Here is a 14,993-nt window from a genome sequence, read left to right on the forward strand (position 1 = left end):
CTGTGTTCTGCGAGGTAAAATTACTGTTTTTGTCAAAGGAGTCTGGTGGATTTGAAGAGAGCCAAACAGCTTGTCTATCAGCAAGGTAAAGCTGATAGACTGATTGGCTCACTGGGCCTCAAAGGACTCGCTGATATGATATGTTTTTGGTCGATGATAGCCTGATCCAGCAGGTGTTCAGCAGAATCACGAAACCCTGCATGAATGTTCAGCGTCAGCAGTGTCTGGAAGCCGCTTCTTCCCTCGAGGTTTAGTGAGGTCAAAGGGCCGCACCATGGTCTTTGCAGCCCCTCGCCCACATTAGCCCACCCGAATGTTCAAGCGTTTGATAACCAGCTAACTATGCAAGACCCCTCTTGGTAATCCCCGTTATAAAGACGGCAAATGTTTTTACAATGTCTTAGGCAAGTAGATGAATACAAATTTGATTTTAAAAAAGGGCTTTTGAAATATCTTGTAGCAAAACTCTGGTCAAGATTTTGTTTTGACTTTTCTTAAGAGGTGAATCTATAAATCACAAGTTCAAATTGAAAAAAAATGTCTTTGATGGCCTAGACCGTCTAAATAAGTTTCTGGCCTCTCTTTTAAACTATCAACTCCAGTAAAAATGTAAAAAATTGTCTAGGACGGCAGCATGCACTTGCTTTTTAAGAATTATGCAAGAAATCTGGTGTTTTTCCAACATATTACATCCTAGGGGAGCAGCCAGTAGCAGCAGGAGGCTGGAGCATATTGTTGACGCAGCTGGTTGTGGCTGAGTGACAGTGAAAGTTGAGAGCTAATTGTAGCAGTTTACAATCTGTCAATGTACCACAAATGATACTTTATGTACTAATACAACTAGTGTTATGTTTGTTGCTGTGGTCAAACATTAAAGGTCTTTTGATAGGAAGGAGACTTCACACAGTTTTAATGTCTTGCTCAAGGGTCCTTTTCCAGGTGCTGTTTAAGATTAGAGGATTTCTTGTTTATGTTAAGCTGCTTGTGAATTCAAACCCCACGATCTACCTTTCCACAAGCTCAATATTCTAACTGTAGTGCTCATGCAACATTAATAGGGAGTTTTGGGTTAAATTTGGCTATCAATAATAATTAATGATTATCAGGGATAATTCTTATTTATGATTACTAATAAGATCCAATTTACATCAGATCACCTTGGGGCACCACCCTTGAAGAAGGGTTCTGATTCACCAAATCAGTCTCAGAAAAGATACTAAACTGTTTGTAACTCTGATTAATAATTAACGTAATTACTATAAACAAAATTACCACAACAGCTGTAATGGTCGAAGGATTTTGGAGTCCTTGACAGAGTAGAGGTTGGCAACAGTCACTCTTGTACAATATTAAATAGACAGCATGAAGGTTCAAAAAGTATTTTATTTAACACAAAGATAAAAACACACTAACTAACCTGTAATATGTACGGGTAACCTGACCTGAGATCACAATAACACCAAACCAGTGAACAAACACATGGATTGAACACATGTGCATTACATCAACCAGAGTTAAAAGTCCTGTGCTTAGCCGTGCTATGCTATGCTATCTAGGCCCAGTTCAACGTTACCAGTCTTTGAAGAAAAGGTGCTGGTGGTTTCTTGGCTGATGAGCCAGGCAGGAGAAGGTTGTAATCCCAATGTTGAACAATGCTGCTCTTGCTGTGCAAGATCTGACAAAAGACAGCAGGTGGAGGATACTGGTCGCTCCTTTCCCTTGCAAGGATAGCAGCTCGATGCTAACTTGCTTGGTGTTCCTCAGATTGTGTAGTTAGCTGGCAAGCTTTGCTTACTAGCAGAACCTCGTGTCGCTGCAGTGAGGAGAAGTTCTTTGGGCCTGCTGGAAATGTAGCTTGCAGCTCTCAGCAGCTGTCAGGACCAGAAGAATCCAGGAGAAGAGAACTTGAGGGCAGGCAGCCCAGGGGGGTCTGTCATCCTGACCAATAGTAGCTCAAAGCTGAAATTGCGCCTAGGTGTGAAGACTGGGAATTGTGGGAAACTGAGTTCAGTTCAGAGTCCATTTTGAAATCCACAATGAACGACTTCATCTGTGGGTCTCAACATAACCTTCCTGTCACCACTGCCCACTTTTTAGTCCAGTCACAGGCATCTGTTTTTGTTTACACACAGTCGGCCTTGGTAACCTTGTTCCTGCTGTCGAAGCATGCGCTGCTGTTGATAATTGGGACCTTTTATAAAACGTCATCGTTAACTGTTGCTTGCCACTCTGACTCAGCTGTTCTCACAGGTTATTAACTCAGCCTATGAGGTCTTGGCAGCTCTTACTTTTTGTCATTATCAGTCAAATTTCCTTTTTGGTTTGTTTACATTTGGATTAAGGAGTAAATCTTTAATGGAATTATTACGAAGGATATTATATCGACTTGTGTTTGAGAAGCCCTGACCCATTTGTACACACAGAGCCATCCATTCTACCTATCAGGTCAGGGCCAGGTGGGAAAGAGGAGGAGACTGCTCAGGTGGAAGGAGGAAGGGAGTGTGGATGAATGCACACTCTTTTTCCATTCTTTGTTGTTCACTCAAAGTCTGCAAAGAGACTTTGTGTTATTCCCAGTTTTTGTACATCAAACAGTTAAGCAACCAATTTACCCCGACAGATGTGTGTGCGTGTGAGAGTGAGAGAGTCAATTTGAGTGCATGTAAGGTAATCTTTTGTGTAAACATGTTGAGACTAGTGTTTTGTCATGTTAAATGACGAGAACGGTGTTTGTAGGCTGTGAAACTGTCAGCTGTTTTTAGATGTATCTTCATTGCAGCCTACTTTAGATTTTTCAGTACAATAGCACAGCCTGTTCCTCTAGAGCCGGTGAATATTCAAGTTTTGGAGCCAAAATTGATATAAAGAAGTAAAAATATTAGATATATTGGCACATACACACACTTTTTTTTCTTTTGCAATGATCCCTCAAATGAAAAAAAACATTTGTGACAAAGATATGTAATGGAGGCCGGATGTTTTAGAGTTTAATAGTCAACTTTATTATCCAAAATGACATTAGTGCACTGACACAATTAGCTTAATTTGGGAATTTAAGAATTAGAAAGAAGCATCAAGCATCTTCTTTTCCATTATGTTCTGTAAATTAAAAAAAAAAAAAAAAAAAATTTTGGTATCAGATTTATCTTTGATATATATTGACCGATATACTGATAGGGCTCTGGTTTCCTCACCTCTTGATGTATTAATAAAGAACATCATGCTTTGTCCTGAAGGTTGAAACTCCTACAGAAGACCACAGAATTGAATCAACAAATTCAATTAAGGATCCAAGTTTCCAGAAAGTACAAAATAAGTCAGGCTGAGCTATTGGAAAATGTGTTTAAAGTCAAATTAAGAATAATTCCATTTAATGTAATGATACATCTATGGGCACTCTCAATATCCTATTCTTGCCATCTTGCGACAGTTTTCATCTATCAGCAAAGAGGAGAAAAGTATGTGATGGTTAGTTAGAATCCTTTCAGTTTTTATTGATCGTGGTTATGGATAGACCTGCATTTTTCAGATTAGAGGTATTGGTGATTATTGTGTCCAATTGCCGATAAAATGAATTGATTTAAAAATTTGCTACTTTGGCTTTAATGTAGCATCCTTCATCTCTCTGTGCTCTAACTCAGTGTCCCGCCCACAGCAGTACCTGATTGGTTACAAGTCATAGCCCTTCAACGCTGAACTACAATATTGTATTTCGTGCGAAAATACAGTGAGAATGCTGACGGCGAATCTGCTAAGTAACTAGAAACTTAAGTAATTGTTGTGACGAATACTGCCTCAATAGGGATGGGGTTATTTATATATATATATTCAACACAACTCTGTGTGCACTATGCCCATAACACACAGTTAAGGTCACGATTAAGGTTACGGTCAGCCTCCTAGAGATAGTCTTTTAAGATAATATCACTCCATCAGCCAATTAGGGCAAAGTTAATGCTAGTTTGTGTGTCACAACATCACAGGCTGTGTGCGTCAAAACAGAACAGAGCAGAACTTTGATCCCTAAGAGGTTAATGCGTGAACCAGAAAACTCACTGCCGTACACACACACTGGCTATCTCAGTAGACTTCAACCTTTAACTTTAGATAGAGAGGAGTGTGATGCATGTTTGGCATGATTTAGCCGTCAGACAGATGGCTTACAACAGCTATGGTTATTCAGAAACTTTGCTGTGAAGACATTTGTGCCTATGCTTGTGTGTGTGTGTGTGTGTGTGTGTGTGTGTGTGTGTGTGTGTGTGATTTAGAGACAGGACAACAGGGTGAAAGAGAGAGACGGGGTCATTGAGTCCATTTGGCGTGAAAAAGATCTACATTCCATTTTGGCTTTCCAACTGTAATTAAATTCAGTGTTCGTTTTGAAAGTGACGTTAGCATTTAGGACTGAGGTGGGGAAGAGGTTGTACTGTGAAGTCTTATCGAACTGTGTCAGCCAATTATTTCAGAAATATCAACATACATCTTGGAGACATTTGTCTAAACCTGGAAGTGGAGCACATGGGATGTAATCAAATGGTGATGTTGGCTAGGAAGTTGTTGTATGTTAACGTTAGCTAACGGCAATCAGATATGTTGTTTGAAATATGTGAAATATTACCCAATGGTTCGTTTTTTCAGTTGCTTATCACTTGTGAAGCTTAAAAATGACAACAATTTGTCTGACTTGCTATGTTTGTAGGACTTGAATCTTGAACATGGCAGCAAAACATTATCCCATAAATCAAGGTCTGCACCTTGAGTGTGACATTGGAGGAAAATGGCCGCCATGTGAATATAGTCTATTAAATGAACCTCAATTGCCTAAACAAAATGTCTCATGCTTAATTTTGTCCATCTGACTCGACACTACAAATCTTATGACACTTTTCCTCTGCATTATCTCTCAGCTGAACTGTGACTTTTCTGTATTACAGAATAAACAAAGGCTCATGCCTACAAGTTTGCAACTGGCCTGGGCCTCTAGATTTAATCTTGTGGTACTAAATGTCATCCCTGACTAACCTCAGCCAGATTTCTGCCCACTGGTTTGAATTATATTGTATCTGTTGCCTGGGTGCTCTCAGTGATCACAGCGACATTATTCTTACATAACTTGTAGTGTCATGTAAAACTGAAATCAATGGGCTGGTTGGAAGTGGGATGGATCATTTAAATGTGAGACAAGACGACAACCCCCCTATACAATTTATTAGTTTTAGACTCCGTTAAAGGCAAAGGTCACATTCCTGTTCCACAGTAAGGACATCCTGAAAGGTCTGTTAAAAGGACCAAGGAAAACTTTGCCAAAGGGTGCTAGCTTTCAACATCTCTGACATGTTATTTGAGAAATATTTATGCTTAGGATAGTTGTTCATTATTCCATTTTTGTTTCCACGTAGTCTATAAAAAACTGATCAGTAAAATTGATGCTTTTCAAAAGTTACAGTAAAAACCAGTATATGCAGTAAGCATTCCTGATTATACCAAAATGAACAGGACTCTGCATGAGTGATGGCTGTGTAACTCATCGTGAGACATGGGAACCTTCCTAGCTTGAGATATCTGTTCACTGACAAGCTCCTAAATATCTGGTGTCATTCTTTCTCTTGTGTAACCAGTGCAGTTATGCATTGTAACACTGGGATCACATGAGCATTCTGACTTGGTTTACAGACTACTGGAAAAACTGATCCCAGTGTAAGCCTTGTAATCCATCTGAAAGAGATTTGTTAAATTACGTGTTGAGGGGAAAAAAAACCAAGAAAAGTCATGTGGCTTTTGTATCAGTGCTGGTTAAATAATCAGGTGTTCCTCTTATTTTGTCCACCGTGTGTGTGTGTGTGTGTGTGTGTGTGTGTGTGTGTGTGTGTGTGTGTGTGTGTGTGTGTGTGTGTGTGTGTGTGTGTGTGTGTGTGTGTGTGTGTGTGTGTGTGTGTGTGTGTGTGTGTGTGTGTGTGTGTGTGTGTGTGTGGTGAAGTGGTCCCAGATTCAAACAGGGAAATACTGAAAAATATCAGTTCATAACTGACTTGGCCTGTTTGTCAACTTTTCAACAGCTTAGAGCTGGAAACCGATCAGTCCAGTCAAATAACCTGTCATGATTAAATAGATATCTATTGATCGAGTTGCATCTGCTCAGCACTCGGTGAGAATGCCGCCGTAGTCTAGGTTGCATGCAGTTTTGATAGCAGTATACAAGGTATATCGGTGGCAGCAGTTACTATCACGTCTATCTTTTACTCTTGACTGTATGTTGTGCTATGACAGTGATGCGGATGATGATCTGCATTCCTGCTTTATCAGTCAGAGCCACGTGGAATCAAGGTCACGCTTTATTGTGTTTTTACTCAAGTAATGTTTGATTTTGTTTTGAAATGTTTCAAAAAACTTTCCTGATGCTGCTTTAGTTGACCATCCTGCAAATGATAGTACATTCGTGTGCTCCTGTGATGGTCTGATATCCACAGCTATGTTGTTCTTCCGACTTCCACACTTTCGGTTTGTTCATGAGATTTTAAATCATGCTGTGGAAACAACTTGGATACTAAGTGATTTTGTCCCCGAGCTGTTGCTGCGTCAGTACATTCTCTAAAACCAATAAAATATTGCGTTACCTTTTGTTTTACCAGGGTTAATTCTAATAAATTACTTTTCTAACTAATCTAGGTCACTCCCTGTGGACAGCAGCCAACAAACCAACAGCATATTACATAATACATGTGAGCAAAAACTGATAGGCAACACGTGAATTAATAAAACGTTTCTTACCATCAGCCAAACATTTACTTTTGTCCGCTATGTTTCTGCGTATATTAGGTCAGGAAGTCTGGGTTCCAAAATTCTTGCGGACTTTCTGAGATGTTGTTCTGCCTTGAGAGGGCGTTGACATGAATCTTCCCAGTGGGGAACTAAGTTTTCTGATGAATCCTAAACCACTTCAATAAACGTCTCATTCTGTACGTTTTTGCTGTGTCTGTTGATTCTTTGGTTTGTTGGTTTGTGAGCAGGATTACACAAAAACTACTGAACAGATTTCCACAAAATTTGGATGGAGGATGGGTCTCGGCCCGGAATAGACCCCATTAACTTTTGGTGTGGATGCTGATAAAGCAACAGATCCATGAATTATTCTCACTTTCTTTAACATTGCAAGACATTTTTGTTAATTCACTCAGGGAATAATGCATGGATCAGGCTGAACATCAGATCTCATCAGATATGTTTTTTGGGGTTCACCCAATAAGTCAACATAGTAAGTTGTTTGTGAAGGTGTCTAGACGTTTTCAAAATAAACTCCTTCAGTGGTCTGTCAGCTGTCAGGGTTTTGGGAGTAGACTGCACCAAAAAAACAAAACAAACAAAGGCCAACACAAAAACATCATTATTTTCTTTTTTCTTATTTTCCTGTCCTGTTAAAGAAGAGTTTTATCTCTCAGGCGTTCACTGGAGCCAGAGAAGGAGACAAACCACCTAATAGGACATTGAGGCACAAAACCAAAACCACCCTCAGTGTACACAGCTTAAGTGTCCCCACCATTTGACATTCTTTTCATACCAGAACTCATCCTTGAGTTTGCCTCATTGCGTTTTGGCAATGCGAGTCATGCTACCGGTGAACCACTTGCCTTTGCGCATTTTATTGTTTGCTCCATCCGTTGGTGCAGGGAGACGGGAACAAAGGAAGGAAGAGGGTAATGAGCTACATTACAAAAACTGTTTGATATTAAGAAAAGAGCAAAATCTTAGACTGAGAGAGTGGCAGATTTTGGTGCATTTTCAGTAATTATATCAGCTATTTAGAAAGATAAAAGAATAGGGCTGCTACTAACAATTACTTTCATTATTGATCAAAGGAACAGTTCACCCAAAAATAAAATTCAGTCATTATCTATTCATCCCCATGCCGATGGAAAGTTGGGTAAAGTTTTGTAGTCCTCAAAACATTTCTGGAGCTTCACAGAAAGACAGCGTTGCAGCTTTCTTCTAAACAACTGAGGCAGAAGGGGACTTCTTTAAGACATAAAAAAACTACTTATAAAAAAATGTAATGGCTGCATTCATCTCGTTCCATATTAATTTCCAGGATTAATTGATTAATCATCTTGCCTATAAATTGTCAAAAAAAAGGGCTCATCACAATTACCCAGAGGCCAAAGTGACGTCTTTAAATAACTTCTTTTGTCCAACCAACAGTCCACAACCCAAAAACTCTTCACTTATATGAAAATGACAAAGAAAAGCAGCAAATCCTCACGTTTAAGAAGCTGGAAACAGCAAACTTTTGACACTTTTGCTTGAAAAATGACTGAAACAATGAATGTTTGGCATTTTTCTTTTGATCGACTAATTGATTCATTGACTCATCGTTGCAGCTCCTGTGGAAAATCATTACTGTGCACTATTTCAGACCAGGAAGTTGCTTTCCACTGTAGTCCACAGAGTCTGGTAGATTTCCAGCTGTTGTCAGGCCATCTTTTATTGTTACTTGTCATGTTTCTTCAGAATGTCACCTTTAAAAAACTAAGGTTGTAATGGGACACCAGCTTATTGCAAGATCTGGAAAATATTGTCCTTATTCTTGCTTTAAGGCCCTGTCTGTCTGCCTGGCAATCATATCCACATGACCAAAACAAATATAAGGTGAAGAGTTGTATTTTGGCTGTATTGGAGAGATAAGGTCGAGGCAGGACACGGATAATATTTGACCTGTTTTTGCCTGTCTGCCTGGTTCATTTGTCCTGCTCCTCTCTGGTATTCAGGCCTTGGGAAGCTGTATCTGTTTCACAGTGTGACGCTGTGGCTTTTGTGTAGGTACAGTATTCTGTTTCACCCTGAGCTTCCACTGCGTAGTCTTCAGACAGTCTCAAGGCATTCATTGGTCATTAAGGTCAAAAAGCCTTAAATCATTGATTTTTGGTTTCTCTTCTTTACGGTTAATTCTTAACACGTGATCGTATGAAAGCACACCAGTGTAAAACATTAAAAGATCGCTCCATTAACTAAAAATGGACCTTTGCCCTATTTGCCTCAGCATACAATGTTGGCGGTCAGGTCTTTCCAGCAGTCTGTCCACATTTCTTTCAACCAGGGGGAGACATTTTTGGGTTTATGTTACTAAATTGGTTTTTGTTTCATTTGTTTTTCGTGTAATCAGTTGTAATTAGAGATAAGATCACTTAATATTAAATGGGAACACTTGTCCACATTGTTACTCTGCCGCTCATCACATGCATGATGAGATAGGCAGTCAACAAACTAACTTTACCTGTGTACTGTGTAGTTGGTACTGTAGACTTGAACTTGCCATCATGTATTGCGTAGACAACACTGCACTTCGTTATCTTTAAATCTATACAGGACACGTGGTAATTCACCCACGGGTGAAACTCTGCAGCCACAGGAAGTGATGAGACTTCACTTGGCTCAAAGAAATGGAGGTTTTTTTCTGTCTCTGTCTCTCATCTTGATTCTAAGCTCTTTGGATTAATGTCCAACTTTTGTTATAGTTTAGAATATAGCATCTGTATTGATGATAAACCAAACATAATGTTATATATAACAAAACAAATCATTTTTGTTTGATTTAGTTTCATAATATACAAATCCTTGGCTTTCAAACCAGTTGCAGTTCATCAGCTCAGTCTCCATTGACTGCATCGCTGTTGTTTGACCACAGTGTGGCAGCAAAGGACTGTCGCTGAGGTGTAACCTTGTAGCAGACCAGAAGAAGAAACTCCCACCACTGCAGTCACACTGCAGGCTCACTATCATCAGCTCCCACAGTAAAGCTGCAGTTCCCCCATTGTCAATGAGACACTTAGCATCTCTGTGAAGAGGTAGTTGTTCAAAGCATGTATTAGTATAGGCGTACGCCTTTGTGTACCTGTGCCGTTTACATTTGCTTGTAGGTAAGTTTGTCTGTGTGTGTTTGGGAGTAGGGTGCTTCAGTTTAGTATTTGTGTCTTTAGTGGATCATTGATTGTAAATGCAGCTATCAAACCATGGTGCCAGTGTTTGGTGTAGTGGATGGTTTCTTTATGTTTGTCCTGAAACCAAGTGAGGGCACAGAGGAGACAAAAAAAAACATGGCTATCAGTGTTTTGCATTTGAAGAATAAATATATCAGCAAGTTTGTGTCTTTCCTACAATTAAATCTATGAATGGGGCGAATAGCAGCAGTTTGTATGGTTCAATCATTGTGTGATTTATATCTAAAATTTCTGTTGTTGGAAGAAGGTCATTTATGCCTAAGGTCTTTAATTAGACACACCTGCCGCTGATTGGCAGCTAGGAAGAAGAGCAGCAGCTGATTGGCTGGCTGTCCTGCATTTTCCTTATATGGAAATCCAATACCTCTTTCTTGGAAGAAGTTTTTTAGTCAGCTGTCATTCCAGCTACAGTGTTGTGTACTCTTGTGTTTCTGCCTCACAGCATGTAGTCCGCCCATGAACTTAATATCATAGACATAATTAACTGATTCAGAGTCCTCAAGCATATTAATGTTTTTAATTTAAAGACAAACTTTGTGGTATTTTCAAAATAGAAGAGTCATAATATCCCCTTTTAACGAGAAACAATCAAGCACCATCAGTTTTATGAAAATTGAGTTATGTTCATGTTAATTAATATTATGTTTTATGTACTATATATGATTATATTGATTTTTAGGGCTATAATTTTTATGTCACAAGAGATGCCACATAAGATAACGTCTTCTCTCATCTAAAGTAAGTAATTCAGGGCCACACGTCTCAGATGATTCACGCATAAGAAAGCTTTTCTTCTTCAGGATCGTAAAAATCTTAAGATTCTGGGTAAATATCATTACAACAGCATTTCAAAATGTTCTAAGAGAATACTAACATCTTAACAGGGCCCGCCGCTTTAGGAGATTTAATCTCTCTTAAAATGGCTCACACCCCTTGTTTAATCATTTTCAAAGCACTGCCATCCTTTTATATTTTTCCTTAAAGCGTCTTTTTTCACAGGAGACACTGAACTTGGCAAATTGTTATTGTAAGAAAGTATGAGTTGTAGGTTTTGTGTCTCACTCTGTCGCCCCCTCCCTTCTTTTTCTTGTTAAGTTTTAAGTGTATAAACATTAAACATTTTCTCTTTTTCTCTCAGGATGTTGAGCTACGCTGTGGTACGAGGTGGCCTCGGCCTGCTGGCCGTGAAGCGGGCATGCGTCCTCTCTCGCCTCGCCCACACTTCCCGGCAGAGCGAGTATCGACCAATCAAGAAAGTAATGGTGGCCAATAGAGGTGAGCCCCCATCCATCCAAGTCTTAACTGTATTAATTCACCACTGAAGGAGAAGAGCAATTCAGATAGGCCTGTTAAATTAAGTACAGTTTAATGCTGTTTCATATATAATGTAAGAAAAAAGTTGTGACATTTCTAATCTTCCCCGGGCAAAAGAACAGACTCTCTTAATATTTAATGGCCAACATTTAGTTTGCCTTGTCACATGCTAATATTTAAGCACACATTGTATGTGGGTGGCTGTATAAGATAGCTTTGTTTGATTTAATCCGGAAGCTCTGAACTTGTTGGAAACGGAGGTGGAACTGCAACCATAGTCCTCAGTGTACTCTATTAATTATCTATAAGTTGTTTCTCACCTTGTAGAAACCACACCGCTGTACCAGCCTCTGCTTCCATGTCTAAAGTGTGGCTCACTAACATTTAGCAACACAACTGTTTTCACCATTTACCCTTAATTTATGAAAGAAGACATTTTATTGACAATAAACATTTCAGATATTACAAACGCAGTAAACACTAACCAATTCAAGCAACTTGTGTCCCCAGACTCCCTTTAAAAATCGCTCAATTTTGTGAGTTATTGAGTTACAAGAAACTTCGAGACGCAAGCTGTCCACTTGTGATCAGGTTACTCAGTGCTGATGTTGATACCAAATGTGTTCAGCCTCCGAGGTTGAATGCAAGAGCGTAAGGTTAAAAAAGCTAAAATAAAATCAGCATGGCGGTGTCTATATTCCCTGGAGCCTAAATTAAATGTTTTTAATGTTTTATATAAATGAATAATATATTTTTGTCCAAATACAATTTGACCCACAGAGTCAAAATTATTTTTTCCTTTCTAAGCTGCTAGAAATCACAATAAGTGGAGCCTTCATTACTGTGATTGAGATGTGAATAGAAATATAATTATAGAGAAGCCCAGAAACACTAAGTAATGGCCAGCGCAGTCGTTGCACGCAGCATAACATCACAGGCGTGCCCCGGTAATACTTGTAATCACCGGACCCTGTGCTGTTGAGGCTAAAGCTGTCCAGACAGACCCTCAGTGTGCAATTAGTGACTCTGATTTCCCATTATATACATTTAAAATGCTTGAATAGGTTCAGTGTTTTCATGATTTGATTGATTGGCACTTTTCCTATACGATTCTGACTCTACACACACCTCGTGGCAAAGGCCTCCAGCTGCGCGCAATAAGACTGCATTGAGCATAATGCATGCATACATTCATGTCTACCCTCCTATAAAGGCTCTTTTTAACTGCTTTAATCCATCAATTTGATTCAAATAGATTGTGGTCTCTGCCACACGTTCTCTCTCTCTCTCTCTCTCTCTCTCTCTCTCTCTCTCTCTCTCACACTCACACTCACACACACACACACTGCAGAGCTTTCCGTCAATCTCTCTCCTTCGCATGGGCGAGACACGATATCAACACCGCATTAGATCACATTCATCACACTGCAGTGCACCGGACTGTGCTTGACTTCTGTGTGTGTGTGTGTGTGTGTGTGACCGGACCATCGTATCATATCTGCCCTGATTCCACTTCACCAAGCACATCTCCTCTTTGCCATTGCATTCTTTCACTAATCTCCTCTCCTCTCCTCTCCTCTCCTCTCCTCTCCTCTCCTCTCCTCTCCTCTCCTCTCCTCTCCTCTCCTCTCCTCTCCTCTCCTCTCCTCTCCTCTCCTCTCCTCTCCTCTCCTCTCCGTCTTTTTCAGCACTTGTCAGATGTGATTTTCCTCTGAGCCACTTGCTCTCTTCCTTTTTGCCCTTTCACTCCCCTCTTTTCATTCCTTACTTCATTTCCCTCCCTTTTTTCCCCTCCACTGCTTTTCTTGTCTCCTTTCCACTTATTTGTCATTTTGTTAAACTTGCCAAACTGTGTTTCTTTCACTACCTCAGTTCCTCTGTCCTTTTGTCTTTTCTAAACTTTCTGTATTATCTGGCTTTTCATTCTCTGCATTTCTCACTGTAAATCCGCTATAATTCATCTGGCTGGCTTCACCGTCTTGTCTTTACCTTTTCTGTCCTCTTTAAACTTGTCATCCTTTGTGATGTCTCAACTGTTGTCCTTCCCCATGATTCACTTTCTCTCTTGCTCATTTTCTCTCTTTCTAAACGTTGTGTTTTCTCTGTATTTTTGACTTTTCATTCTCTGCAATTCTCACTGTAAATCCGCTACATTTCATCTGGCTGGCTTCACTGTCTTGTCCTTACCTTTTCTGTCCTCTTTAATTTTGTCATCCTTTTTAATGTCTCTCCTGTTGTCCTTCCCCAGGCTTCAGTTTCTCTCTTGCTTGCTTTTCTCTCTCTTTTTGCTTTGTAATGCTCCTCAAATGTTTGAACGCTGTCCTCGCCTTCAAGCAAGAACAACCCATCTTGCTGGTTTTCAGCAGCTAACCTTTTTTTTTTTTTCTCTCCCCCAAAATGCGTGTAGCTTGAAAAACAAGTATTTGGCTCCAGTGACAGCAAGATTAAAGGCAGGCAGTGTTTTGGTTGTCTAAAGCCGAGATTTTACACTCTGTGTTCTCAGACTTGAGCAAAACACAGTAGACTTGTTGCCGTGTCTGTGGATATCTCTGCACATTGTGACAAAATGCACCAGATGGATTCGTCTTATTTTCAGTTTTTCAAAGTTTATTTTATTCTTACAGCAAAGGCACTTGTCAAAAAAAAGTGTTGCTACACGATGTTTGCTAAAATGTGTGCTTATGAAAATCCTCAGAAAACATAGAATGTAATAAAGTATGGATGAAAAATAGCGACGCATTTAAATAATAAAGAGAATAAACATGAAGGAGAGGAAGAGCAACGTTTAGGAAGGAAACCGTTAGGCAAAATGTGGCAGAGCAGAACAAAAACATTTTTTGGCTGATGAGTTAACAACCTGTGTCTTCTTCTTTCCCTCCAGGTGAGATCGCCATCCGTGTGTTCAGAGCCTGCACTGAGCTGGGCATTCGAACCGTGGCCGTCTACTCCGAGCAGGACACTGGACAGATGCACAGGTACTGATCTCTGCTACATTAGAGCCGAATGGGTCCACTCAGGTTTAAATAAAGGCAGCGTAACTGATGGACATCTTGGTAAACTGCTGGGCTGCCACTGCTGGGTATTGACCATGAAATGCTAACAGTTTATCAGAGCCAACAGCAATTAAAGTAAGCTTGGGAGCATTTTTGTCCTCTGCAGCGCTTTGGGCCGGTTCTTTGTTTGGCAAATGGTATTAAGTGGGGACATAAGTATAATGGTATTGACATAACAAACATTCAGGTAATCACACTGCTTAGTTTACATGCACAGACATCCTTTGCCTCACTTTAATGTCTGTTTTTCTAAATTGTCCTTCACAGACAAATAAATCTTGTTATATGATTGTGCTTACCACCGTATTTGTCCTATCCTAAAGGCTGATTGCATGTCTAATCTGAGTATTTAAAGGGGCTTTATTTGTCTAATGAGAGCTTGGAAACACTGTCATGAAGCTGTAATGGTTGTCAGAGCCGGTGCACATCTGTGTATTTCGTATGCCTTTGCTGCCCCCCCCCCTCCATCCCATTGCACTGATATTAAATCCTTTGTCTTCACAGGCAGAAGGCAGACGAGGCTTACCTGATAGGAAAAGGCCTGCCACCTGTTGCAGCATACCTGGACATTCCGGACATCATCAAAGTAGCCAAGGTAAAGAGGATTTACCAGGAGATGTGATAAAGGATGGTATTA

General features: G+C 39.9%; 1 protein-coding gene across 2 annotated transcripts in view; it reads left to right on the forward strand.

The window, feature by feature from the left end:
* pcxb (pyruvate carboxylase b) overlaps positions 1–14,993 on the forward strand; it is a 307,003-nt gene that overhangs the window by 2,977 nt on the left and 289,033 nt on the right. Inside the window, exons 1-4 of one of the 2 annotated variants that reach the window (XM_073474926.1) lie at positions 9,835–9,908; positions 11,128–11,264; positions 14,185–14,278; positions 14,861–14,951. In XM_073474926.1, coding sequence (XP_073331027.1) covers positions 11,129–11,264; positions 14,185–14,278; positions 14,861–14,951 — 321 coding nt within the window. In that variant the 5' untranslated portion in view covers positions 9,835–9,908; position 11,128. Of the gene's footprint in view, positions 1–9,834; positions 9,909–11,127; positions 11,265–14,184; positions 14,279–14,860; positions 14,952–14,993 lie in introns of those variants that run through there. The other variant, XM_073474925.1, reaches the window with a different exon arrangement.

Source organism: Pagrus major, chromosome 10 (assembly GCF_040436345.1).
Source record: "Pagrus major chromosome 10, Pma_NU_1.0".
Lineage (NCBI taxonomy): Eukaryota > Metazoa > Chordata > Actinopteri > Spariformes > Sparidae > Pagrus > Pagrus major.